A 26937-nucleotide genomic window follows, 5' to 3' on the forward strand; every position below is an offset into this window, starting at 1 on the left:
CAAGTTGTTTTCATCATACTGCTTTAAAAAAAATTTTTTTTAAAAAACATTGTGACAGAATAGACCATGGAAACATGGCCCATGTCAGGAGCAAGAGTGGTTATCCCTCCTCGATAAGATCTATAAAGCAACTGATGGTGAACACTGTTCTGCTCAGAACCAGTCACCTCAGTGATCCCTCCCACTGCCTCCCATCCCACCCACCCCTTTCCATGCCCTTCCACACAGCCCCTGCACCATCCTCTCGTCAACTAGTAGAGAAGGCTCCAAGCACTGGAGTGTCACTGTCATTGTCTGGCAAGGCCCCCAGGCCTGGGGCTCTTTTGTCTCTGGAGCTTCTCCATGCTCACAGGTACAAGAAGCAGATTGGGTTCCTCCTCCCTCTATCCTTCCAGGGCGACTGCAACCCTGTCTCCGAGAGCCTCATGACCTCTACCCCATGTAGGAATCTGGTCCAAGCCCATCCGCCTGGGATGAGAGCAGGATTGGAACACCATTCCAAGGGTTTGACTGGCCAGTTTGTGGATCTTGACAATTAGGGAAAACCAAACAGAAAGACTGGACCCCCTTTTCAGGAAAACATGCATATCTTATCTTAATGGGTCCTGAACTCATCACCCAGACTTTGAAATAGAATATTCCCTGGGCATCTGCCCCTTATAAGAAATACACTGCCTGGCCAAAGGATCCCTAACCCCAACCTCACATGGCACTATAAGAAATGCCTGGGCTTCTATTCCCTTGCCAATAAATACCTACAAGACAGGTATGTTTCTGGCAGTGCACTAGTGGTGGGTGCAATCAGGTCCCTGATTTTAGGTGCTCTTGAAATCTGCAGCCAAAGAAACCCGAAGAGAAAAACCCTTGTCTTCCTATCTGGAGCCACAAAAGGGGGCCTGGCTGTGGAGAACATGTGCCCTGTGCTCTTCTTTATGGCTGGGTGTGGTAGAAGCACCAGATCATTTCTGACCCTGGAGAGAGACAGGGTGGGTTTTCCAGAGAGCATAATCTGAGGTAGCAAAGAGTGAAGCACATTTATTAACTGGACCAGCAAAGGCCTGGAGATGCAATATGATGTGCCCATGGCAGACTGGCAGCAGGAGCTGCTAGGGTGAAGACTAAATTATAGGCACATGGATATTCAGCACCCCTTGCCCCCCAGGCCTGCATATTCCAGGACTATGGCCACATTGGAGGTTCTCTAGAGCAATGCAGTGTCTTCAGCATCAGTCTGAAATCCTCAGGAGGATGTATTCCTCTGGGTGTATTCCCAAATCCAACCCCAAGAGCTCAGCTCCCACCCCAAATGCAATGTCAACAGAACCTCTTCTCCCATCCCCTGCATCTTCTAAGTGACGGCATCTGTTTGCGCTGACCAGCTCCCTCTTAATGAAAATGGACTCTGTAGGTTTTGATCAGCTGCCTGCAAAACCCCAGAGGACACTTCGTTAGTGGCCCTCTGTTAATCTGCCACACTGGTCTTCAGGGCAGAAGAGGAGAGGCTATTCTTTCAGGGCAGGTTATCAGAAGATGAGGAGCCTCAGGACTCCTGGTCCACTCCTACCTCTTCCTAAGTGGAGGGACCCAAGCCTAGTCACACCCACTCTCACTGTCCCCTTGGCTACTGCCTACTCCCAGGGTGGATTTTATGATTCAGTCCATATGTGTCAGAAAAAGAAGGGGGACTGAGAGCACCACAAAATCCCTGCCTTGTCCAGAGACATGTCACAGCCAGATCCCTGGAGCCTCCTCAGAGTGGTGAGCTACTGGGCCATGGCTCTTCCAGCAGCCTGTGGTATCCCTTAGGAGTTGAGGTCCCTGAAGTTCTGACTGAGAAGTGGGTGGGGGATGTTCAACCTCCAGGTCTCTGGGAAACTGGGCCTCCCTCAGCACCTTCTGCCCAGCCCCGCACCTTGTAGCCTCTCCCTGCAACTGGGTCCCCCAAAGGAGCAGGGCATGAGGTAGAATGATCTCTTCCCCCTGCCTAGTCCAGGGAGAAGGAAAGCTCTCTCCCCAACCCATGGCTCTTGTCCTGCAGGTGAGTCGCATCATGACACAGGCCTTGCCTACAGTCTTCTGCTCCAGCTGGCCAGAACACCAGCACATCAGCCGGCCAGAAAATGAGGGGAAGAAAGGGACAGTCCCACTCAGCAGGGCCTCAAGATGCAGAAGTCCAGTTCCTGAGGCTTGCGGCGTAGATTGCACTGGTCCCTGGCCAGCAACCGCCCTCCATGGCTCACACACTTGAGGGGACGCCTCTTAAATCCACGACCGCAGCTCTTGGAGCAGGGTGACCAGGTCCCAAGCTCCCAGATTGGGCAGGGCTCCCCGCAGGCTCGTGTCTCCACTGGCCGATGGGCTGTATCACAGGCAGAGGCCCCAAGCTGTCCTGGTGGGGAACCCCGACAGTCCACTGATCGCTTCTGCAAGCCATTGCCACAGCTTGCTGAGCAAGGCCCCCAGCTGCCTGCTACCCAGCGGGCGTGGGCCCGCTCATCCGACTGCTCCACTTGATTAGAGAGGCTGAGGACGCTGTTGTGCAGAACAGAGGGTCCCCGAGGGTCCTTGGGATGGGAGGACTTGTCTTCCCGCGGCTCTTTGGGCAGATAGAAGGAGTAGCGGACCCGGGGTGGTGTCATCTTGCCTACGGAGAGGACCTCCACCGTCAGCGGCTCCAGGATGGGCCGTGAAGCCTGCAGGCTCTCCACTGCTGTGCCCGTGCCACTGTACCGAAGCAGGCTGCCCTTCACCACCAGGTCCCGCTCCACGGCGGACACCACGAAGTGCCCATTGAGCAGGTACTTGCCTTGGCTGTTCTTCAGGGCCAAGTAATTGTCATCCCCAATAAGTCCCCTGTAACCCCGCTGGCGGATGTCTATGCTCGAGGCTCCTGCAGGGATGGACACCACGAAATTGTAGCCATGCCTGGAGGAGGAGACGGGAACAGCTACATTAGACACATACCTGGATCAAAAGACCTCTCTTTCCCTTCAACATCATGGTGGATTCCTTGTGTGCAAACCTTGGGGCCCCAGTCACCAAGATAGCTGCAGAGTGTGAAGACTAACCCACACTGCCAGACACCAGTGATTCACACAAATAATCCTAGCTACTCAGCAGGCTGAGATGGGAGGAGTATCTGAGGATTATCAGTCCCCCTAGGCCGTAAAGTCCATAACATTCTTAACTCAAATTATTCACTAAAAGGCCAAAAGTGGAACTGTGGCTCAAGTGTTGGTAGAGCACCAGCCATTCTTGAATTAAAAAAAAAAAACTGAGGGACAGTGCGCAGTCCCTGAGTTCAAGCCCTAGTACTGGCTCGCGCGCATGTGTGTGCACATGTGCACACACACACACACACGCACACACGCACACAGACTAGGCAGGTTACTTAATCATCATCCAATACACAATGAAAGTACCAATCTGAAAGCTGTTACATGAATTATTAGATCATCTAAAACTCAATGCCTGTTCTTCAGATGCATTCATAATCTTTCCTCTTCAGTTAAGTGTATCTGTTGGTGGATTCTGGGATGGGGTAATAGCACAAGTCTTGGAGTGACAGATCCACACCCCTTGCTTTGCTGTTGGTCTTGGATGGAGTCTCTGCTTCCCTAAGCCTCTGTTTCCTAAACTCATAAAACCGAGCCTCATAATCACACATACCTCATTCAACTGTAGGGATTAAAGAAGCCACAGCATATAAATCACAGAGCTCAGTGTTTGGCACAGAGAGGACTCAATAGATAGCAGCCATGAGGAGGATGCGGGGGGAAGAAACAATACTACAGTGCCCAAGTTCAAGGCTGGCAGCTTGACCCAGTGAAAGAAGAGGACTTGGAGTTGGAGGCGGAGATTGGTATCTGACTCAAATACCTTTAAGTAAGCCAGCCCAGGTTTTCTGAGTTCTGGTGTCCTCATCTGCACACTGAGGTAGGTAAATGAGATCAATTTTAAAGCTCCCTCCTGCTCCCAGTCTCTGAAATGGGCACTTGCCATTTCATCGAAGCTACATCTAGATATAAACTTCCAACTCTTCATACAATCACACGCCACAGGTCTCTGTGAAAAATGGCACTTGGAGTATTCAAGATTCCAGCAAAGAGGCCAAGATTCACCCACCCAAGGACCCAGGGCCAGGAAGGAGGGTGGTTTGTGTCCACAAAGGACATTGAGAGTTTAGGACAGTCACCTGGTCTTTCCATCATCAATAATTGGGTTTCCATGCCAACTATACATAATATTCCCAACGGACCTTCAGTGCTCTGCTTCTCTCAGAATATGGCTCAGAAGCTCCAGTGGGAAAGCCACAGACACTGGAATTGGGACTGAAGAGGCCCTGAGATAATTCCCCAGCTGACCCAAGAAACTATTTTCCAAGAAATGAAAGCTACTCAGGCCCAGCCACTGGCTCAGTTCCTTCCTCAGTCCCTTACTGCCATTCTCACCTCAATTTAATCCCTCAAGCCAGAGAGAAGATAGCAGCTGTAACTCACTGCCCTCTTGTTATGATCCTGTGCTGAGCATTTATTAGATACTGGGTATTACATTAGCCATTCTTTTAATTTAATTATTTACTCTTCATAAGAACACACATGAAGTATATTAGTATTATACCCACTTACAAATAAGGGTTATATCATTTCCCCCAAGGTCAGGAAGAAAATGAGGAACTGAGATTTACGTGTTTGTCAGTCCTATTCTAGACCAATAGACAGATCCCACCATCTGCCTGAATGTCATCTCCCATTGAAGGATGTCCTCTTGAAGCATTCATCCTTGTAAAATAGATAGCCGGAAAGACAGACAGTGTAGATGCATGGATGGATGGATGGATGTAGGAATGGAGGAAGGAAGGGATGGAGGCACAGATAGAAGAAGGAATGGACTAAAAGCATCTGTGGAACCGCTACAGCAAGGGTATAGCCAGGACCTGACATTTACCCCCAATCTAACCCAAACTTCCAGTCCATGGGGTAAATTCTATTAACCCATCTTCCTCTTTTCTCCCAGGCTTTACCCTCCAGGGTTCAGAACTCACATTGGCTTGGTGAAGAGTCCTGTTACCCTCTTGCAGCTTTTGTTGTCTCCACCACAAACCCCACATTTGTCAAACTTCTTCTTGGAGCCCAAGTTTCCATCGCAGCCAGCTTTGATGCATTTGCCTTGGACACACACTGAGGTGGAGTCAGGACTGCACAGCGTACCATCAACCACCTGTAGAAGACCCAGGAGGAAGAGAAGAAGAAAAGGAAGTCTGCATCAGCTGGATGCTTCCCTGAAAGCCTAGCCCTAGCTCTGACCTCCCATGCCCAGTCCACTCACCTTGGGTGCTAGCACATAGAAATAGCCAGTACCATTGGCTCGACAGATTAGCTTGCACTTGTCCCGGGGTGACACACCTGAATACTTGGGTACCCATGCCACAGCCAGGGTGAGGCGATTGGTGCTGTGATTATAGCCATTGAAAGCCTCACATTGTTCCTCCCGGAAGCTCTTGCCAGAGGCTGGGATGGAAGGAAGCACACAAAGGAAGTTAAATGGAGGCAACAAAAGTCACAAGGAGCCCCTTTGTAACTCTAAACAGCCCTTCTACCCACCCTCCTCAGCAGAGTGATTCAGCTCATCTCCACCTCAAGCAGTTCAGTACCTAAAATATTGAAGTTCAGTACCCCAGAAGCAATATGCCGCTTGGCTAGATTATCTAACCTTAAGTTCACAGTTTAGATTTAGTGGTTAATAAAAAAAAAAAAATGCTGTCAGGTCCCAGTGATTCATGCTTGTAATTCTGGCTATACAGGAGGCTGAGATCTGAGAATCATGGTGTCAAAGTCCATGAGACTCTTATCTCCAGTTAATCACCAAAAATCTAGAATGGAAGAGCATCAGCCTTGAGCAAATAAAGTTAAGGGACAACAGCAAGGCCCTGAGTTCGAATCGCAGTACTGGTATCAAGAAAAAGAAATTTCTAATATTCAGTTTTAGATAGAAAAAATAGTAAAAAAAAAATTTTTTAAATCCACTACATCTTGAATTTCTGCTTGAAAGAAGGGAGTACTTAACTACTATAATTTCAGTACCTCATGCACTGGGTCTATTTAACCTCCTACTGTAACCCCTAGCAAACACTCTTGCCAAATGCAAATGTCCAGAGGAATGGATTCCAGGGGAGAACGATGTCTGTCCACTTGCAGCCTCTCCTCTGGGGGTGGAAATCTTGACTGCAATCTCATGTTGACCACAAATGACTCGAGAAAGCACCTGGGAGGCAGCACCCTCCAGGCTCACCTTCACAGAGCCTCGACCACTCATCACCTTCTGCATCTCACCTGAGTTAGGGCAGGGCTCCAGATTGCAAGACCGGTACTTGACTCTCACTCCTTCACAGTATTTGCCCCCATTGGCAGGGGTGGGGTTGCTGCACTGTCTCCTGGCCAGCTGAACACCCCCACCACAGGTGCGAGAACAAGAACCATACGGTTCCCACTTGGCCCAGGAACCATCCACCTGTAAGGAAGCACGAGTTACATTGCTGCAGTTGCTGCTACCCGTACTGCCTCCAAGGCCCCATCCCACTCCACTGGAATGAACTCCACTTTGCATCATGAACAAAGCATAAGCAAATAGTCTGGGTGCACAGAGCCCACACAGCCCTTCAACCCATTACTATAGCAAAACAACAGCTCCCAGTTATAAATGGGGCCATTCAGAACATGGAGACCTCTTCTGGTTTCAGAGTGAGACAAATGAGCAGTTTCATTATTTCACTACATTACCGAACTACTCGGGCAGCTGAAACCTAAAGATCACAGTTTGAAACCAACCCAGGCACAGAACTTAGTGAATTTCTTCCGCTACAATTAACCAGCAAAAAAAAAAAAGCCACAGGGTGGGGATGGGGGGGGGAGGGAAATGGGGACCAAGACATGTGAAGGGGTATCAATGTATGGGAATTAATGCACCATCTATCTGACAAATATCATGTAACCCTTCTATTAATTACAATAAAAATATATGAAAAAAGCCACAGATGGAGATATGGCTCAAATGATAAAGCACCAGCCTTGAACAGAGAAGTCAAATGAGAGAGCAAAGCTCTGAGTTCAAGTCCCAGTACAGGCAATCAATCAATCAATTAATCAATCAATAGTAGGCTTAACCTGATGGCCACACATGTTTTGCTTGCAAAAAATGGAGCAAGGGCTGCTGCTGCACGATCGAGACCGGGAGCATCTGAGTAATAGCTCATCAAGTCTACAATTAAAAATGGCCTCTAACAAAACTACATTGCAAAAAATAAGAAAGAAACAATGGAAAGAATAAAAAAAAGTTGAAGAAGCAGAGCCTGAAGAATTTGTTGTGGAAAAAGTACTGAACTGATGTGTAGCAAAAGAGGCAAATATGAAGTATCCTCAGATTATAATTGCTTTTTATGAAAAGAGACTAACTTGGCATTCTTGTCTAGAAGATGAAGCTCAATAATTGTTTACATTGTTTTTATATATATTTATACATATATATAAAATCTGAGTCTTGGTTTTTTAATTAATGGTGTGAAACAACTACATTCTAATGAAAATCAAGTTTGATATGTTGGTTTTGAAAGTAGTATTGGGAGTTGTTGAGTTTGTTTGGTTTTTTCCCTCAATAGCACTGGTTACTTTGAACAAATATAATGAAGGCTTTCTGTAGTTGCTTCCTTTATCAGAAAAGAATATTTAATACCATAGTATATTTCCTCTGTATTCTGGAACAGATTGTTTTTTTTTATAAGGCAACTACTTTTGGCCATTACTTAATCGGAACAACTTGTCTTTAACTGCTATGTTGAAGGACCATCCTGAATTTTTTTGTGTGTTTGTGTGTGTGTGTAAACAAAATACTTACGTAGGTACTTTTTTGTTTCAGAGATTTTGCTTGTTTAGAGGAGTTGGGCATCAGATCCAGAGCCTTGCATATGTAGGTAAATGATGTATCACTGTGTTACATCCCTGGCCCTTGTTTTATTTTGTTGTTGTTTAAGATAGGGTCACTAGGCAGCTCAGGCTGGCCTTGAACTTACCAGGTAGCCAGGCTAGCCTCAACTTTAGGTCCTCCTGCCTCTGCCATAGATAGCAAATGCAATACGTTTGCAAAATGTCTTGAAAGGAAAAGTATCTATCAACAGCTTCCCTCCCCCAGAAGAGACAACTAAGATAAATTTTGATTTCCTTTCATTAAAATTTTGTGTAATGAGCATTCCTTTACAGAGTATTAGAATCTGTATACTAAAAGCTCATAGATCATGAGCTATCTAAGACTCTGCTCATGGAAATGTAAAATCAACTGATTAGAGATTTTGACTATTTAAGACCTGCTGGCCTAAGTGAGTGGACAAAATTTTATAATTGTTGATCTGCATGCTTTTCCTTTACCCTCATTCCTAACATGTAAGCTCAATTTTTTTTCAGTATTGGGTTACTGGTTCCACAAAAGTCAGAAAAACAACTTTGTAGTAATCAGAATGTTACCCAACTGTATATTGTTTACTTTATTGTAAATAATGGTGAACAGTGGTCAATAAAAAGGTTTATATTCCTTTTAAAAAATGGAGCAAGGTCTGAGGTCAGTTGTAAGATTTAAATGAAGTGACGTATTTAAAAATTCCTAGGCCCATCCAGCCTTTATAGAGGAGTTGGAAATTTCCCCCTATCTGTGTTAGTGCATGGACAAGAGTTTAAACATCTGGCAAACCAGCCAACAGCTTTGTCAGTAAACAGTCTTTCTATAGATATTTGAATACTTGCATTTGTAAATGTTCTGTAATTTGAACTTTGCACCACACTGAGAAGCATTCAGAAAGTATATGTGAGAAAGTTTCATTGTCAGCAATGCTAACATTTGTGATAAGAGGACATACAGATAAGACACCATTAAGAAACCCTAAAACTAGCTAGGCGCAGGTGGCTCATGCTTGTAACAGTAGATACTTGGGAAGCTGAATCTGGAGATCATGTTTCAAAGCCAGCCCAGGCAGGCAAGTCACTTTTACCTCCAAAAATTAACCACCAAAATCAGCCACAAGCAGAGGTATGGCTCAAGTGGTAAAACATTAGCCTTGAGCTAAAAAGGCTCAGGGACAGGACTCAGACCCTGAGCTCAAGCCTCAGAACCCGCATGAAAAAAGAAAGAGAGATGGCAAGAGAGGAAGAAAGGAAGAAAGGAATCCCTAAATCCCCATTTGGCTTTAGTGTAACTTATGTAGTACATGTTTAAGAAGAGAGAAATATATCTCTACATAAATTTAATATACTTATAATTCAATAATCATATTTTAATAATGTAATATCATTATCTATATAAATTTAATACAATTATAATATAATCTTGTTTTAAATTTGTAATCTTCAGTATGTGTTTTTAAAATGATCATCCACCGCCTGAACACATGTCAGCTGGACAAATACCCCAGTTGTATTAGTGTGGGAGTAAAACAATCACATATCACCCATACTGAATCAGGAACTGCTTACATGCAATGGAAATACTGTAATAATTGTAAATATTCAGCATATTTATTCAGTGTGTGTTCCTATCAGATAGTTCTTTCATTCTGTCAACATGTCCCTTTTATGCTATTGAAAAACAACACTGTCCCTTAGCTCTGCTTTCTCCCAAACTAGTGGCTCACCCTACCTCTCCCCTTCTTTGCATCTGCTCTTCCCATATCCTCACCCCTCAGAGCCCTGCAGTGTGGATTTTGTTCCTGTTATACCATGGAAATCACTGTCTACAGAGCCAGCCATGGCCACCTAAAGAATGAATGAAAATGAGCCCCAGTCTTACTATCTCCAACTTTTCTTCAATATTTACTTTTGTTGTAGCAGCTTTTGAGACAATGCTGTTTAATGTTTACCTAGTATCATTTCTTCCCCACATTCACACAAAAACATTCACTTGTGCCCCTAAAACATCCTATTCATTTACCCAGTATTTACTGAGTTCTTCAGAGGCCTGACACTATGTATAGCAAGTCTTTACCCCCCCCCAGATCCATTGCATTTAGTAGGAAAAGACAAATAGTAACAAGCCAGTGCACAGAAAGGTCAGACGGGGTTGGAGGTGGTTGGGATGTGGGTACTCGGTAGGCTGCTCTATATTTGAGGGGTCAACGCGGCCGCAGGCACACATGGCCTGGAGGAAGGATGAGCATGAGCTGTGCAGCTGCGAGGGAAAGAGCATTGCAATTAGAGGAAACACCTGATGTGCCTGAGGTGGCGTGTATGGGGAGGGTTCCTGTGCCACTGGGTCAATGTGACAGCCAGAGTACAAAGAGAGACCAAGATGGCTCACTCTGGGTTCAGAGGTCTCTAAGCAAGGTATAATCTAACCTCTGTTTTCAGAGGATCTCTCTGGCTGCAATATGTGGGATAGTCTGGAGAAAGGAAGCTCAGAATCAGGGAAGCCCAGGGATCAGGAGCTCAGCCCACTAGACCTGGCCACTAAGGAAGCTGAATTCTGAGGATGTAGCCCAGGCAGGAAAGCCTGTGAGATCTCATCTCTAATAAACCCACAAAACCGGAAATGGAGGCTTGATTCAAGTGGCAGAATCCCAACCTTGAGCCAAAAATAAAAACAAAAAATGTCAAGGGACAGTTCCCTGACCCTGAATTCAAGCTCCAAGACTAGCACAATAAATAAACAATTTTAAAAGCAGGGAGATGAGATGGGGAACAATTGAACAAATGTTATAACCCGGAAGAAAAAGATAGCATAGAGTGGTAGGGACTATTTTGAAGAGAGTCCATAGGACTCACTGAGCTATGAGAGGGAAAGTACTTGTGAGAGGAGGCATCTGGGCTCTGGCAGAAGGAAGGCAAAGTTGGCAAAGCATGTTTGGGGATGTGATCAGGAGCTCAGCTTTGCAGTAGTCAAGTTAAACGTGCTTATTGAGTGTCCAAGTGAGAATGGAAAACTCACTTGGTATCCAAATCTTCAGGAGGGAGCCATAAGTTGGAGAACCTTCGACCTCTGAGTGATGAGTAAAGCCACAGTCTAGAAACTAGGAGACTGTGGATGGGGCTGAGTGGGGAGTTCTGAAAATGAGCAGATGAAGAGAACGCATGGAAGAGATGAGGGAGCAAGCCAGGTGGACACAGAGTGCCCTGGGGAGAGGGAGACAGACCTCACTCAGCACTGCTGTATGCCACATGGAGAAGGATAATCAACTCCGGACTTTAGAAATAGGAGGCTATTTGGTGACCATAATAAAAGTTATTTGGGAAGAATGTTGGGAGGGAATGGACTCCAAAGAGAAACAGGAAGAAAAGGATTAGGGAGAGCATGTTTTACAGCCCATTCAAAGAACTTTCCTGTAAAAGGAGTCAAGAAACAGACTTTGAGATTTTGAGAGGACAGGCCACAGTATAAGAACTTCCTTTGTGTGTGGGGGTCATGGAGCTTGAACTGGGCCTGGACGCTGTCCCTGAGCTCTTCAGCTCAAAGCTACCACTCTTGAGCCAAGCCCCACTTCTCATTTTCTAGAAGTTAACTGGAGATAAGAGTCAGGTCCTTTTGTGCCCAGGCTGGCTTTGAACCTTGATCCTCAGATCTCAGCCTCCTGAGTAGCAAGGCTGACAGGCATGAGCCACTTGGCCTGGCAAGAACTTTTGTTTAAGATGGAGGAAATCACAGGAAGTTTGTATCCTGGTAGGAATGATTCCGCTCAAAAGATGGACTGGGTATGGATAGCACATGCCTGTAATCCGAGCTACTCAGGAGACTAAGATCTGAGGATCTGAGTTCAAAGCCAACCCAGGCATACAAATCGGAGACACTGTAACTCCAGTAAACCAGCAAAAGGTCAGAAGTAGAGGTGTGGCTCGAGTGGTAAAGGGCTAATTTGAGAGAAAAAGCCAAGCAAGAGCATGAGGCTGAGTTCAAGCCCCGTACTGACACAAGAAAGTGGGGAGGGGGTGAATGACTGATAGTTCAGGGGAGAAAAGGGAGACTGGGTAAGTGTTCTTGACAAAACAGGAGGGATGAGAAGCAACACAAAGCATGGCTTAGGGTTAGAACACAGGCAGTGTAGTCAATGGCAAAGGGAAAGGTAGAGGATACAGCCACACTGAGCAGAACAGGTGACAGCTGCACTGATGGGAAGTGGTGAAAGTTCTCTTCTCATTATTTTCTTACTGATTGGGATAGAGGGCTATGTGGCTATGTGGTCTGTCTCTCAAGAGTTCACATGTTATAAACTTGGTCCCCAGGATGGTGGTAGTAAGTAGTGTGACCTTCTTAATGAGGTGAGATATTTAGATGGTAAGATTCTTGAGTGGCCCAACCAGTGGGATGCAGTTAGATCATTAAGGGTGGAATGCTGGCCAGTCCCAAGAATGTTAGATGTTATAAAAATCATGAGTCTAGCCCTACCCACATTCTGACCTCCTATGTCACTGTATGAGCTCCCCCTCTAGCATAGCATTTCTACCTGAGGCCATCTGCCACAGTTCAGGGAGCCCTGGCTTAGAACCTGCTTCCTTCCATTTGTACTGTCAGCCTCCAAAAGTGTGAGCGAAATAATCTTCTTTTCTTGATAAGCTTCTAGACTCTAGTATTTCATAATAGTCACAAAAAGTGGAATTATAGCAGAGGTGAAGGTATAAGTTAAGTGCAGGAGGTGGAGAGAATATATGAATTTTTAAAATGAAGCTATAACCACTTATTAGCATATGGCCCTACTTGAGTTTCCAGGTAGACCCTCAGCTCAGTAGGGAGAAGGCAAGAACATGAGAAGGAAAAGATGGCTGTAATGACAGACTGTAAGCCTAGATGGGACTGAAGCATGGTTGGAATCCAAAAGCTGGAGAGGAGAGAATGGGATGTGGTAGTCCAGATAGATTCTTAATTAGGGATCATTGGGAGCTTTTAACCTTGGCTGTCCCTCCTTACCACCCCCAAAAGGACAGGGTTCAGTTCAGAAAAGGAGGGTATAGGTAGATGTTCATGATGATAATTCTAGAAAGTATATGGAAAGATTGGGCTGCCAGAACCCATTTCCTATACCCAGCATCCTCTTTACAAGTCTTTTAATCATCTGTCTTTTTTTCCTAAGAGAAGAAGCTCCCTTGCCTATTCTTAGAGTCTTCTAGTCTGAACCCTCTGGCCTAGTCATGGAATGTGCTGTGATCTGGCCCCAGACTACTTCCCCAAAGACATACAGTGTATCCTTCTGCCACACACACCACACCCCCACACACACACACTCTAATTTACCCATCTCCCAACCTTGTTCTATCCCCACCTACTGAGATCCTATTCATCCCTCAAAACTCTTCAAATCCCATCTCCTCCTCAAAGGTCATTTAGTTGCCTTTGATCATCATTAATTTACTGTCCCTGCCCTCTCATAATTCATTTTTACACCTCTATCCTAACACATATCACATGACTATCTGTGTCTTGATTTCTTTTAGTGACATTTCTATGTCCACAGTTGTATCTTCCCTAGTTCACTGTACATAATAAGTTATTTCCCAATACATAATTGATGGCTTAGTTTTTTATATATAGATAGTTTATATATTATATATTTATATAGTATATATATCCCTGAGTCACAGAAATACATTAAAATTTCAAGTAATTCTATACCACATTCATCTCAAAGCCACTGCTCAGATACCTGGTGATTGCTTTTTTTTTACTAATAGTTTCTGTGTGCATAAAACCCTCTACCAAGTCCTCCTCAAGCTGGAGAAGAGACAGTCATCTCCAGGATTGCGGATGTGGGCTTCTGATCCTGCCTGGAAAGATACAGAAGCCTCCACTACCCTAGCACATGGCTTAAAGAATACTAAGTTTGTATTACAGTTGTGTTCAGATGTTCTGGTTTGACTGCTAGTCTTATTTATCCTGGGGGATGGAGGACACTGTTGTTCAACTATGTGTCAGCTTAAGGAAATACAAAGTAGAACCCAACAACAATCACAACAGAAACTAAGACTAAGCCGAGGATATGTCGAGTTACCAATCTGGCCCTGGGCTGGGCTTCATCTGATTTTTAAGTTTTCATCATCTTTGTGATTCCCCAGCTCCACATGTATAGAACATGCTTAGCTTAGTTGAAGGAATAAAGGAGAGCATGAGAGAGTAAGCCACTCAAGGGTTTGCCTCTGGGCTCCTCTCTACCTAGAATGATGCCCAGGGCTCAGGGCTGAGGCCTCAGTCCTACCAAAGGCCTCACCCCTGGCATTTAAGGCCTGGCCAAGTTCCATGAACCATCAGTGATTCCACCCCTAGAATCAAACAGAGACAGGACCCTAGACAGGAAAGAAGGCATGGCATAGCTGTGTGCCACCGCCACTGTGTAACAAGCAACCTCCCATTGAAAACCAGGACAATGACGGCCTACCTCCAACACCCCAGCCTCCCTTCCCCACCCTCCGGCCCACACACAACACACATGTTCTCACCCGGTACTTGTTGAGGTTGTGTCTCTCCACACAGGCCCCCTTAAGACAGAACTTGTTTTCACCACAGCTAGTGCCATCTGCCCAGGGGAAGTGGCGAGTCTGGCATACCATCTGTCCCTTGGCCTTGCCAGTGCACCACAGCTTTGTGCAGTACTGCATGTAGGGGCAGGGTTTAGAGCCCACACCAAAAGCTAGCTCGCATTGCTGGCTCAAGGTGTAGCTTGTGCCTGGCAGGTCCTCGGGTAGGGAGATGGGCTTGCTGGGCTGGTCCAGAAGACAGTCACCTGCAGAGAACCAAGAATGCTCATTAGGGCCAGTGGGGAAAAGTCAGGCCTCACTGGCTTAGAATCTAAATGGTGGTGAGAGAATGAAGCAAGGAGCAACTGGAATGGTCCCATATTGCAACCCAGCTCGTTGGCACTGTCATACCTCAGGTAGATGGTGGGCAGTGCCACCAGGGGCAGCCGTGAATTGCCCTTCAGGTCAGCCTTGCTCGTCTATGCCACCCTGGCTTACTTACCATGCCCACTGTCTAGGAAATCAGTGATGATAGCAGCACTGCAGGCTGACCAGGGGTTGGCTCGGTCGATCTGGATGAGTGTCGGGGACATCATGTGGTTGGCGCGGAGCTTTCCAAACACTTCCTCACATATTTTCACATTGTCATGGGGCATATTGAACACATGACCTGCGGAGTCAAACGCCAGGATTCAGAGGGCAGGCAGAAAGCGCTTCTCAGAACAGGCACAAGGGATTGAAGGACGGGTGGGCTAAGCTAGAAAATTCTGTAACCATTTTCAGACTGTTCATTTGTATCTATGGATGGATCACTCTGCACATGTCACCAAGACCTCATGCTTGGGTCACGTGTCCCCTCCCTCAGGCCATGAGTTCAGTGGGGGCAGAAGTGTGTCTCCTGGCTTTAAACATATTTTTCCCTATAGTACCCAAGTGATGTAGTCTACAGAAGCACAGAGATCACTGGGCAGCTAGACTGGGATAAATGAAGAAAAAGATACCACAAAACCACTGCCCAAGCCGAGTCTAGCAAGAAAGGATCTTTGAGGCTTCCGAATGGGGCACAGCATTGACAAATGTCTCTTCACCGCCACCCGTTACCCTCAGAGCACTCAGCACAAACCCAGAACCACCACACCAGAGACCCCTCCCTCCACTCCCCCTCAGGCTTACCCAGCTCGTGGGCAGTGGTGAAGGCTGACGGGAGCCCATCATCCTCAATGACAGAGCAACTTCTCTTGGGGTCGCACATGGTACCCACATCAGCCATGCCCAAGGTGTCACAAGTGGTGGCCCCACACAGATCCTGCCAAGTAGGGAAGAAACAGAGTCAGCCAAAAGTCACATAGTGACAGAAGGGACCTGAAGGGAACAAAGAGCATTCCGTGGGGGATTCCAACTTAACCCACTCCATCTCATTCGGTCCCAGCCTTCCTTTCTTAAGGTCCTGGAGTTGTCATGGAACTGACCCACACTGAGGCCTCAGAGAGGAAGCTGTGTGGCTCTCTGAGGGACTGAGCCCAACCCCATCTGGGGAGGTCCTGTGGTAGGAAATTAGGAGGAAGGAAATTAAACTGCAAAGCCTATTGATTTATCTAGAGATGGACTTCTAGAGGAAAGAAATAGCAGCTCCCACAGTAGGGTGAGATTCTGGTCCTGGATTCCTGAGGCAGGTGGGGGTGGAAGCCAACCACGACCTCCACCCATAGTCAGCCATCTTTGTTCAATGGCTGCCTCTTGGACAACTATGAATTAAGTTGAGCCAAGAGCCCACCCAGGCCAATGCATTAGCTTTCTTGGGCCAGAAGGAGGCAGAACGAGGTGGATAGGATACAACCCACCAGCTACATAGTTTAATTAGCCTCAGAAGTTCAAGAGGACCACAGACTCAAAGGCGGCTGGGAAAGAAAGGAAAATGAATGATTATCTAAGCAGGAAACTTGCTGCAAGACCTTGGGCTTTCAATGGGATTTTCAGGGAATGTTGGGGGTGACGCAGAGCTCTTGGGGGGTTTCTAGAACTTATATGTGCACTCCAGGACAGTACTTAGAAACCCAGGAGTTGAAAACAAGCCAATCATGCATATTCTATCCCCTCTGAGAAAACAGGCATTGAATCAACGCCACTGGCATTCACTGCATTTTGTCTCTACCTTTAATGCTGAGGACATGAAACAGTGACAGGGGTCACCTAATTCTGTCCTCACAATGGTTTCATTTTTTATGAGCCATATTTGTCAGTGGTAGAAACTGAGGCTTATGGTCCTAATTAACCGCAGACATGATTTGCTAAACCTTGACACCATGCATGCCTATGACTTACAGAACACCATCTAATCCTCACAACAGTCCCCTGAAACAATGGTCAGCTTCTCCAGGCAAAGAAGCCAAAGCTCAAAGAGATTCAAGCCACAGAGCAGAAGTGTTCACTCAGGGTCTGTCTGACTGGGGACTCAGTCATAGCCAGTCGCCCAGTAAACTCTTGGATAGAGAGCTTTGTCATTCCCCCTGTGGGCACCAAGAGGTTAACATGAATGTACACAGAGCACAATTCTCCATCTTGTTTCCCTTTCTGGCTGTGTGGATGTGGCGGCTGGATGCACAAGTGCACCTGGGCTTGGGAGAAGGCAGCAGCAGTTAGTGGAACAAGGGGCAGAGGGGAAGACTGGGCATAGTACAGAAAACCAGCAAAATTTAATCCAAAGCACTCAGAAGTTTACCATCTGAGCAGTCAGGTGATAGTCACACTTCCTAATGAGTGAACAGTTCTGGCCAGAGAGCCACGAGGGTGACCAGGCTGAACCCAGGGTGCCAGGGCAAGTGACTGACACCAGGTACCTCACCCCACCTTTGTTCAGCTGTTTGGGTTGGCACAGGGCCCTTTATCGACTTCCAGCCATTCCCTTCCCTTCACAGAACTCTTCCCTGTTCAAAAATGTACTCTCTTCAAAAGTTTTTCTTCCCCAGAGCCCTAAACCCTAAGAAGCAGCTGCTATGAAATCCTATTCACCCAGTGAGCAGTTTAGAGAATGGGGCAACCAAGACCAGCTCGTGGATGGAGGGGAGCATGCATCCAGGTGTGGGCCTGGAGACTGGGTCATAGCCAATGGACACACTATGGGCATAGTGATAGAAGGAGGGTAAGCAATATGGGCCTATGACCCTAGACTCTAGATCCCAACCAGCAAAGGCTGGCTGATGTAGGCTAGGCACATTCCATGGCTTCCAGGACACCCAGAACTCACTGCTCCCAGCATCTCTGCAGCTGTCTCTGCAATGGGAGGTCCTGAGAGCTAAGACAGCCTTCCTCAGGGAGGATAGATTCTCTCTGGAGAGACATGCAGCTGCAGGCCCCTCCTAGCCAGGTGCAACCTGTTCTTTCCATCAAGAAATCCCTGCTTTGCTGGATCAAACATGAAGAACAAGAAAAGCCAGCAGACTTCCTGTGGGTCAAGGATGCAGCACAGAAAAACTCCCTGCTGTGACAGACAGGTGACTTCAGTATGGGAAGATGCCTCTGTGGGGGTCAGAAGCTCTGCCTGTTTGTATGTCCCTCTTCCCCAAGCCTGGGATACAAATGAAGAGTCACTGGACCTTGCTTGGTGCTTTCATCAGCCACAGATGCTTCTTCAGTGGCCTGGTTGTGCCTGAGTATCTCCAACCTTCTGGAATGAACTCAGAAACACTTAAATTGTCTTAACCTTTTTAACTGCTCTTCAGAAATTAGACACTGTTCTGGTTCTTTCTGCCTGGAAGGTATAGGCATTTCCCATCCCAGACCCTACCTGTCTTACTACTTCTGGCAATATGCCATTACTCTTATGGTCACAGCTGCTTTTCCAAAAATCATCTTGGCTAAGAACCTAATCTTCCTAGACTTTTCTTTTCTAATGGCTCCCTTTTGTAAAGCAATTTAGGATTCGAGTTGCCAGATAAATACAGGCCAGGTACTGGTGGTTCACATCTTAATCCTAGCTATCCAGGAGGCTGAGATCTGCGGATCCAGGTTTAAAGCCAACTCAAGTAGAAAAATCCCTTAGACTCTTATGTCCAGTTAACCAGGAGAGAACAGGAAGTAGAGCTGTGGCTCAAAGTGACAAAGCACTAGCCTTGAGTGAAAGAGCTCAGGGACAGCACCCAAGCCCTGAGTTCAAGCCCTGTGATTGGCAATAGATTACATACAGCAAACCTTTACCATGGTCTGACTACTGTTTCTCACAAATCCATGTGTTTGCAATTTGACTGCCAGGACTCCCCCCCAGATACCCACTCTGTAGCTCTTTACATGCCTAGGCATGTGCTGGGATATTCTCTGTTTTCCAGCAGCACAGAGGGCAAGGGACCCATAAGAACTGAACACATTCACTTTTTATATGGCAGAAAAGAATGTTTATGTAACCAAATTCCTGAAATCCAAGGCACAGAGCCATCTTCAGAGTTATATCACAGGGTCCAGAGCCACTACAGAACTTCAGAACCATCCTCTTCATTTTGCAGATGAGGAAACTTGAGGTTCACAGTAAAACTGTGGCCCCTCTTGCATCCTGCTAGCACTTACAGTTCTAATCCCCATCCTGTTTCTCAGAAGAGGCAGGACCAGGGCAAGAATTCGCATGATAGCCCAGCTTAAAGTGAAGAAAGGGATCCTGATCTACACCATCTGACTGCACGCTATTAGGATACCGTATGTACTGATGTAAAGCACCCTCCATTTAAGTATTAACAGTTTTCCATCTGAATCTCTGCCATGTTCCACTACGTGTTCCTGGCCAAGGACAAAACATACCGATCCATGTGTTTGCAATCCTTGAGAATGGGATGGGTTTTGCTTTGCCAAAAAGTAAAATGAAATCCAGCAAGCGAGTGCCTGGGCAGCATACTAAGGCTGCATGGTGACAAGGAAAGAGGCAGTATATCCCAGAAGGTTAGTTGCTTCTATTAGCAGATTCAACTTCACTGGCACATAAAGTCTCCAGATGTACAAAATGCAAGAGACTGAAGTAAGCAAAACAGCAAGAATTCCCTCAATGAGGAAGAAGAAAAGCCAAAGCTTTCAGACAGATTAAACCTTCTAAGAAGTGGGTGCTATAAGAGAGTATGCCGGCCGGGAGTTTGGCCTAGTGGTAGAGTGTTTGCCTAGACCCGGGTTCAATTCCTTGGTACCACATACATAGGAAAAAAAACCCAGAAGTGGTGCTGTGGCTCAAGTGGTAGAGCTTGAGAAAGCCCAAGGACAGTACTCAGTCCCTGAGTTCAAGGCCCAGGACTGGCAAAAAGAAGAGAGAGGAGGAGCTACCAAGTGTAATGATGATGGCTAGCATTTGTTAAGTGACTACTGTGTGCCAGACACTGACACAAGAGTTTTACTTGGATTAGTCCATATAATCCTCACCACAGCTTTAGGATAGATGCCATTAGTAGGCCCCATTTTACAGAATAGACTTAGAGACCGGAAATAGCCTCTCCAGGATCACATAGTAAGCCCTGAATTAGACAGAAGAAGCAGAATCAGGATTGAGACCTAGGGTAGTACAGTCTAGGAACTCTAACCAAGCTCTCTTCTGCTTATGGTACACACTCACCTTAAAAGTAAGGAGGCTAAGGATTCTCAAGAGGGAAAGCCAGCTGAGCACTGGTGATTCTCGCTTATATCCCTACCAACTCAGGAAACTGAGCTCTGAGGATCACAGACCAAGCAGGAAAGTCCCTGAGACTCTTATCTCCAATCAACCACTAAAAAGCTGGAAGCAGAAGTATGGTTCAAGTGGTAGAGTGCTAGCCTTGAGTGAAAAATATGAAGGGAAAATGCCCATTGGGATTCAGTGCTGAGAGTGGTTCCTGCTGCCTGGCTAGTTGAGCAGGCTCTTGGCTCCTCTCCACACCTGCCTTGACACACTGACCCCCCCCCCCCGGCCCTATCACGCACCCTGTCTGCTGACTCCAGAGTAGATTATCATGCACCTCTCTGGGCCCCACCTTTCTCCCAGACAAAGCCTGATGGCAGAGCGCCAAGAAGCAATGCCGGAAGAACTGATGGCTCCCTCTCCCAACCCTGCAGCCTGACAGCCTAGAAGTTGGATTAATGATCTCCACAGGGAGGCAACTAACTATCTGAGCCCCAGGCTTTCCCATGCTTCCATGCATACTTGCTGAGCCACAAGGTCCATAAGGCTGTGCAGGGGCTACAAAAACATAAAGGGATCCCTACCCTAAAGGAGCTTACAGGCAAATATGAAGCAAATGCTGGCACCGGTAGTTCTTTTACACAACAGGAATGTTTATCAGCCAAATGATATGAAAAGACAAAAGATAGCAGCAGCATTCTCTGCAAGGGACCGAATGCTTTAAGCCAGAGAAATCCCAAATTTACACTCTGGCAAGAATGGTTAACTATTCAGTAAGTAATCATTTGAAAACAAAATATATTTATATACAATTTCTAAGGTAATGGGAATAGACTATTAGCTGCTGGTTTCAACTGCCTCTTCTTGGTGATTTAGTAACTTGTCCTTGAAATAAGCCCAACAGTTAGAGGTCACCTTGTCATTGTAAACCTCAGTGTAAGGATGATAAATAAGGAAAATGAAATGCAGGGCGCTAACTCATTTATGGTCCTAGGGTTGAAAGTTTAAGTGCTAGGACTCAACTGACTCTTTCCCTTGTGTCATGTGATCAAGTCAAGGTATCAAAATGAGGTGGGTGAAGTGTGAAGGGATGGAAAGAGCAAGAGAGAGAAATAACCAGAGAGAAATTCAGAGGAACGAAATGGAAAATCTCACTGGCTACATTTTTTCATTTATTAGTATTATTATTATTCACAGTACTTAGGTTTGAACTCATGCTTGCTAGGCAAGTGATCAATTCAAGCCATGCCTCCAGTCATTTTTGCTTCTGTTCTTATTCAGAAAGGATTTTGCACTCATTGCCAGAGCTAGCCTCAGACTTCAGTCCTCCTACCTCTACCTCCCGTGTGGCTGCAGTTATGGGTATACAACGCTACACTCAACGTATTCTTTGAAATAAAACCTTAGTAACTTTTTGCCTAAGCTGGCATGGAACTTCAGTCCTCCTATCTCTGTCCCCCATGTATGGCAGAATTGCAAGCATAAGCCTCCACACTCAGTGTCTCACTGGCCTTCTTAACTAAATCAGTGATTTATCTTTTTAATTAAAAACAGAGAAAAGGAAGGGAGGAATAGTGAGGATTACAGGCATGAGCCCACTGGCACCTAGATTATGTGTGGTTATTAACACTAAATCCATGGCCCCATTTCAAGTGCTTCATTTCTATACAGAAACCTATGACATCTTTGTCACATGAGGTTCTACACACCATTCTGCCATGCATAGTACAGAATATCCCCACAAACCACAGTCCTCCACAGTTATCAACAGTAAGTTTGTGAGAGCGGAAAGGTTAGAGTATCAATGAAGAAAATAAGACAGAAAGCCGGGGGGGGGGGGCGGAGAAAGAAGCCCTGCCTATATGGATAATCCCAAGAGAAGAAAGAACAGGGCCAGAAGAAAAGGGGAAATGGAGAGAGAGAGAGAGAGAGAGAGAGAGAGAGAGAGAGAGAGAGAGAGAGAGAGAGAACATGAAAGAATTAGTTATGATTCATCTCATTTATTACTGTATCTGACTTTGTTACCTGGTATATTGTATATACGTTTATTTGTTTATTTGAAATAGGGAAGGGAAGGGTGAAAAACAAGATGATTGGGAGGGGGTGGAGGGAGGGAAATGAGGACAAAAACATGAGAAGGGGTAGAGCTGAAAGAGGAGAAAGAAAGAAAGAAAGAAAGAAAGAAAGAAAGAAAGAAAGAAAGAAAGAAAGAAAGAAAGAAGGAAAGAAAGAAAGAAAGAAAGAAAGAAAGAAATGAAATGAAAGAATTAGCAGGTAGAGAAAAAATAACTTACAAGTCTTCATGCAAGAGAAGCAATATCATAGTGGTACCAATGGTGAAAAGAGTCAAGATTACCTACCACATGGAAAACAAGTCTCCTTTGCCATCTCCCCAGGCAGAAGTAGCCTCTCTGCAGCTGGAACTCTCAGAAAGCATCCTCTGGCCTCCAGGAGACCCCTCTGTCCTGGCACTTTGCACCCTGTCTTGTGATTAGCTGCTGCTTACCACACAGTAAATTCCTAGGGCCACATCTTACTAATATGCCCCAAGAGTACCTTGAAATAATAGATGCTCATAAGCATTGAAAGAATGTGTAAATAAATGGATGAAAGCCAAAGGAGAGGGCAATACCTAGTATCTACTGCTGGGTACAAGAAGTCCGAGGAACATTTTCTATAGAAGTAAATGGCAAAGACTATCTCTGATTGTGTCCAGATCCTTGTTCCAGTCCCAGCCTGATCTCTCTCATCCTGCTGTTAGGAGCCTGGAGGCTGACTGATTTTGCAAACTCAGTTGTGTACTCTTGGTTCATGAACTCCTTCTGAATCTTTACAGAAACTCTTCCAATTGTCAAAACACTTGCCGTATGATCAATGTATTCTCTCCTCTGGATAGTCAAAGTTCTTGGAGACCACATCTGCCTTGGACTAGAAAGAGCAGCTGTTTGCTCTTGTCCTCATCCAGTACTGTACCTTCCCCCAGGGAGCTCAGGAATGAGAGGTTTGCTAAGACTCCAAGAATTCAACAGGCCCCAAAATCTGTGCTGGCAAGGAGGTGTGAGGGGGATGTTTACCCACAGCATAACACACATACCTTGATGACAGACCTGCCAACACAGCCTCCTGCCCTCTGGCTTTGCCTAAAGGGCATGCAGCTTCTAAAAGGCACATCTTGCATATCAACTCCTTCTGACCCAAGTGGTCATGCATCTTGTAGCCATTATACACAGAGAACATAGCTCCCTGGGAAGCTAGCACAACACTGACAGACAGAAGCTGTCATGCTGTTTGATTGCTTCTTCTTCAAAGGGCAGGATCCTTGTGGTGGCAGGGCCCAGATTCCCCAGCAAGACTCCACTTCCTAGGGCTGGTCCCAAAAGTCATCCTTGAGCACTAAACAGCAGAGACAGGCCTGTTATTTTAGAGCCTGGGAGTGACTTCCACCCGGGCATCCCGGGTAGCAAATAGAACAACAGCTGCTTTGCCCATTAAGATATCCTGTTCTTGGCCTTTGCTTTCCTCCCCCTCTCTCCCCTATCCCCAGCGGTGGGACTGCAGGGCTGTGTGCATGCCGAAGTTGAAGCCATCTCTCTTCAGTTTCCCCATGACTCAGGCAGAGCTTGTAGGAACTGGGCAGCAGCCGCTCCACAAACCTCAGTTGGAAGAATGAAAACGAGGAAGCAAGACTCAGGCCAAAGACCTCCCTAGAGAAACCAGGTGGTGGGAGGAGAAGAGGCTGGGAAAGAAGGAAGTTCCAGCCCCAGAAAAGGACGAGGGTGTGCCAAATGGGTTATTGTGGAAGACTCCAGCTCCAGCCCGCGACGCCAGACCAGCTTCAAGTGGCCATTTGGAAACAGAGGAGATTGAGAGCCCCAGAAGTAACCCAAGATTCTGTGCCATCGCCAGATTACTGTAGTATTGATTATGACAAAACCAGGACATGACACGGATCCAAGTCGCAGCCCCCAAACTCAGACAGAATGGGTCCCTTTTCCTCCCAGTCTTCTGTATCTGAGAAATTTCAAGAATCTCAAAACTTTACAGTTTCCAACTATGTCAACACCTATGAGTCTAAACGTTCACCGATTCATAGCTTCTTTGAAGATGACTATCAGGTAAAGACCTGCAAAGGGCAAAGGTACTTTTCCTGGTCTGGATCCGGCTCTCTAATCTCCACACCGGGTACCTTTCCAATCCTGCAGCTGGAGTCCTCCAAAGTTCTTTACTAATCTCACACTGTTTCCACTGTGAGCCGGACTGTGGAGTCCTGCACCCTAGTGGGGTCATTGGAACTTCAGGGAGTCCAGAATATGAGTGACCTTACCTGTTCTGCTCTGCACCATACTTCTGGGCGGATAGGTCACCTCTGCTAACAAGGATCTGGGAAAATCGGAAGAGATTTTCTCAGCTCCCTTCCAAGTGAAACTCTACTTGAAACTCCAAGTCAAACAGTCCCTGCACCAAACAGGTGCCTTTTGCCAAACTGCCCCTCTGGAACTCTCTGGACAAGACCCAACAGAAAAGAGGAGGAGGGCGTAGTTTTCGCTGCAACCTACAAAATACTTCAACGATTCCCTTCACCCCAATACAGGTTTTGGGGTTTGTTTTTTTTTTTTTTTTCTTTTTCAGGCCGAAGCCAGAGAGAGGAAATGTAGAATGCTAGAAATGTAGCGGGCACTGACCTTGGATCACCTTCCACTTCTACAGCCTGTAAAACAAACCCTCCTCCGGGGTGACAAAATTTAGATTTTTCCATACCAGAAAGACAGAGGTTCCCACCCTGTACAACACCATCCTCTTAGCGCCCCCTATCGGCCATTAAGACAAACCGCAGCTCCGGGGCGGCAATTTCCTGGGTTCCAGCCCCCTGGGCACCGGCTCCAGGAGGCACTGATTGGCTGCATCAGGCCAACACCTTCGGAAGAAACCAGCTCTCCTCCCACCACCCAGATGCACGTGAACCGGAGCTCTGCCGAGCCCCCGCAGAGGGCTAGAACTCAAAGTTCCAAAGTGGAAGTGAGGAGACCCCCCCAAAAAAACCCAAAGGGACTTTGGCTAGCTAGGGGAGGTGATTCTTCAGAGAACTGGGGCTAAACAGATCCACTCACCTGCCTGGTGAAGAGGATGGCGGTGTCCCAGTACTCTGGGTGCTTGTCGCTCACTTTGTTCAGCTTCTTTTGCCAGGCGCAGAAGTTGCGTAGGGTCATGGCCGCGTTGCCCGTGACTTTGGGCCCGGAGTCACGGTCCCCAAGCAGCAGCACCTTGACGACCACGATGTTGATGGGGTTGAGGATGCTGGGATGGCGGTAGAGTCGAGCTGCCGTGGCCAGCAAGGTGAGCAGGTAATGCTCCAAGTCCGCCCCGTGGAACTTGACCATGGACTCGTCCGCCACTACCAACGTCTCCACGTACCGTGGAATAGACACAAAGCGCTTGGCGCGTCCTGACCTGCGCCGGCTGTGACTCTCCCCTAAACCCGTCCTCCCCGGCTTGTAAGGATCCAGGGCCCGCAGGATAGAGGGGTTCCAGCCTGAAGCCACCCCGCAGCGAGAAGTGGGGTCTCCGGAAAGGCCGCCTGGCGCAGCCCTGCGCTGGAGGAGGTGTGAGCCCTGGCGGTTGCGCTGCGCCGCCGGCGCGCTGGCGTTGGGCAGCGGGCGGATGACATACTCTGCGCCCCTATAACCGAAGGCTCCGTGGAGACCCCCGCACAGGCTCACGGCGACGAACGAGGCCGGCTCCGCGTTCACGTCGCCCGAGTAGAAACAGCGTCGCAGATCCCGAGAGCTGCCGCCGAGCCCCTGGAGGGGGGCACCCAGAAACTCGGTGGCGAAGGCGGGAGCCAGGAACTGCGCATCGGGCGTCAGGTGGAGGTAAAAGTCCTCCTGAAACGCGGTGATCTGAAAAATCAGTCCCTCCTCTCCGGAGTCCTCGGGACCCCTGCGGTAGTAGTGGCGGCCGTTGAGGTCCGGGTCCAGTCGGATGGGAACCACCACCTCCCAGTCTGGGTCCGAGCTGCCAGCAGCGGCGGCGGCGGTAACAGCAGCAGGTCGCCCGAGGAGAGCCAGCGCCAAGACGCCCAGCAGAAGCATGGCGCCGGGGCCGCGCACCGCCGCACTCTGGGAAGGGGCTTGGCCTGGCTTCCCGGCAGCCTCACACCGGGACACCGGCGCTCCCCCTCTCCACCACCACCACCTCCCAAAAAAAGAGAGAGTGAGAGAGACCCAACCCAGGCTAGGAGACTCCTCCCGGAGCAGCCAGCGCGCACCCGGCAGCCCGCGCCTCCTACCTGTGCCTTGGCCAGGAAAGCGCGCCCCGGCAGCTTTGGGAACAATTGCTGTCAAGTGCAAAGAACCGAGACTTGCCGCGGGGAGAACCGGCGGGAGGTGCCCCGGTGGCTTCTCCGAACCGCAGCCACTCGTTGAGCTGCAAAGCAGGCTCTGGGCGAGCCTATTAAAGGGCCCCCTCCTCTTTGGGCTGCCCAGTCAGCGCCGATCTCTCTTCTCCCCTCCCAACCTCCCAGAGCTCACAGCCCCAAAGCCTCCAGGGGCCACCGGAGAACTCGGTCCCGCCTCCACAGCGAGAGCCACTTGGCAGGGAGGGGGTGGCGTTAAGCTGAGGCTGGAGGCGTGGGCTGGCCAGAGAAGCCAGAACTGGAGCCTCTCCTTAGCGTGTTGCCCCAGTGCAGGGGCGCATCGAATTATCCACTACCAGAGTGGACAGCCTGTCTCTCAAGGCAGCCGGTGTCAGGAATGAAAACACTACTTCCCAGACTCTGCTCATCCTTCTAGTCCCTGCTGTTTCTTCATCCCCAGATCCCCTAAAAGACTCCAAACCAAAATT

General features: G+C 47.5%; 1 protein-coding gene across 1 annotated transcript; it reads right to left on the reverse strand.

The window, feature by feature from the left end:
• Positions 1–216: 216 nt before the first annotated feature.
• Positions 217–26250, reverse strand: Adamts15 (ADAM metallopeptidase with thrombospondin type 1 motif 15). Its single transcript, XM_090319737.1, has 8 exons — positions 25206–26250; positions 15648–15780; positions 14977–15144; positions 14457–14740; positions 6333–6510; positions 5329–5510; positions 5045–5220; positions 217–2925 (listed from the first exon to the last, which is right to left on the reverse strand). Exons 1-8 carry the CDS (start codon positions 26184–26186, stop codon positions 2148–2150), a joined length of 2880 nt encoding a protein of 959 aa, XP_090175863.1. The 5' UTR covers positions 26187–26250; the 3' UTR covers positions 217–2147.
• Positions 26251–26937: the final 687 nt, after the last annotated feature.

This window comes from Megascapheus bottae, chromosome 27, assembly GCF_031878675.1.
Source record: "Megascapheus bottae isolate mThoBot1 chromosome 27, mThoBot2.hap1, whole genome shotgun sequence".
NCBI lineage: Eukaryota > Metazoa > Chordata > Mammalia > Rodentia > Geomyidae > Megascapheus > Megascapheus bottae.

Excerpts from the sequence above, each read along its gene's own strand:
- Adamts15 (XM_090319737.1), bottom strand. The coding sequence starts at position 26,186 with ATGCTTCTGCTGGGCGTCTTGGCGCTGGCTCTCCTCGGGCGACCTGCT. Across the intron at positions 14,741-14,976 it reads TTTCCTAGACAGTGGGCATG|GTGACTGTCTTCTGGACCAG; the intron begins GTAAGTAAGCCA and ends GGTTCTCTGCAG. Across the intron at positions 6,511-14,456 it reads ACAACCTCAACAAGTACCGG|GTGGATGGTTCCTGGGCCAA; the intron begins GTGAGAACATGT and ends GCTTCCTTACAG.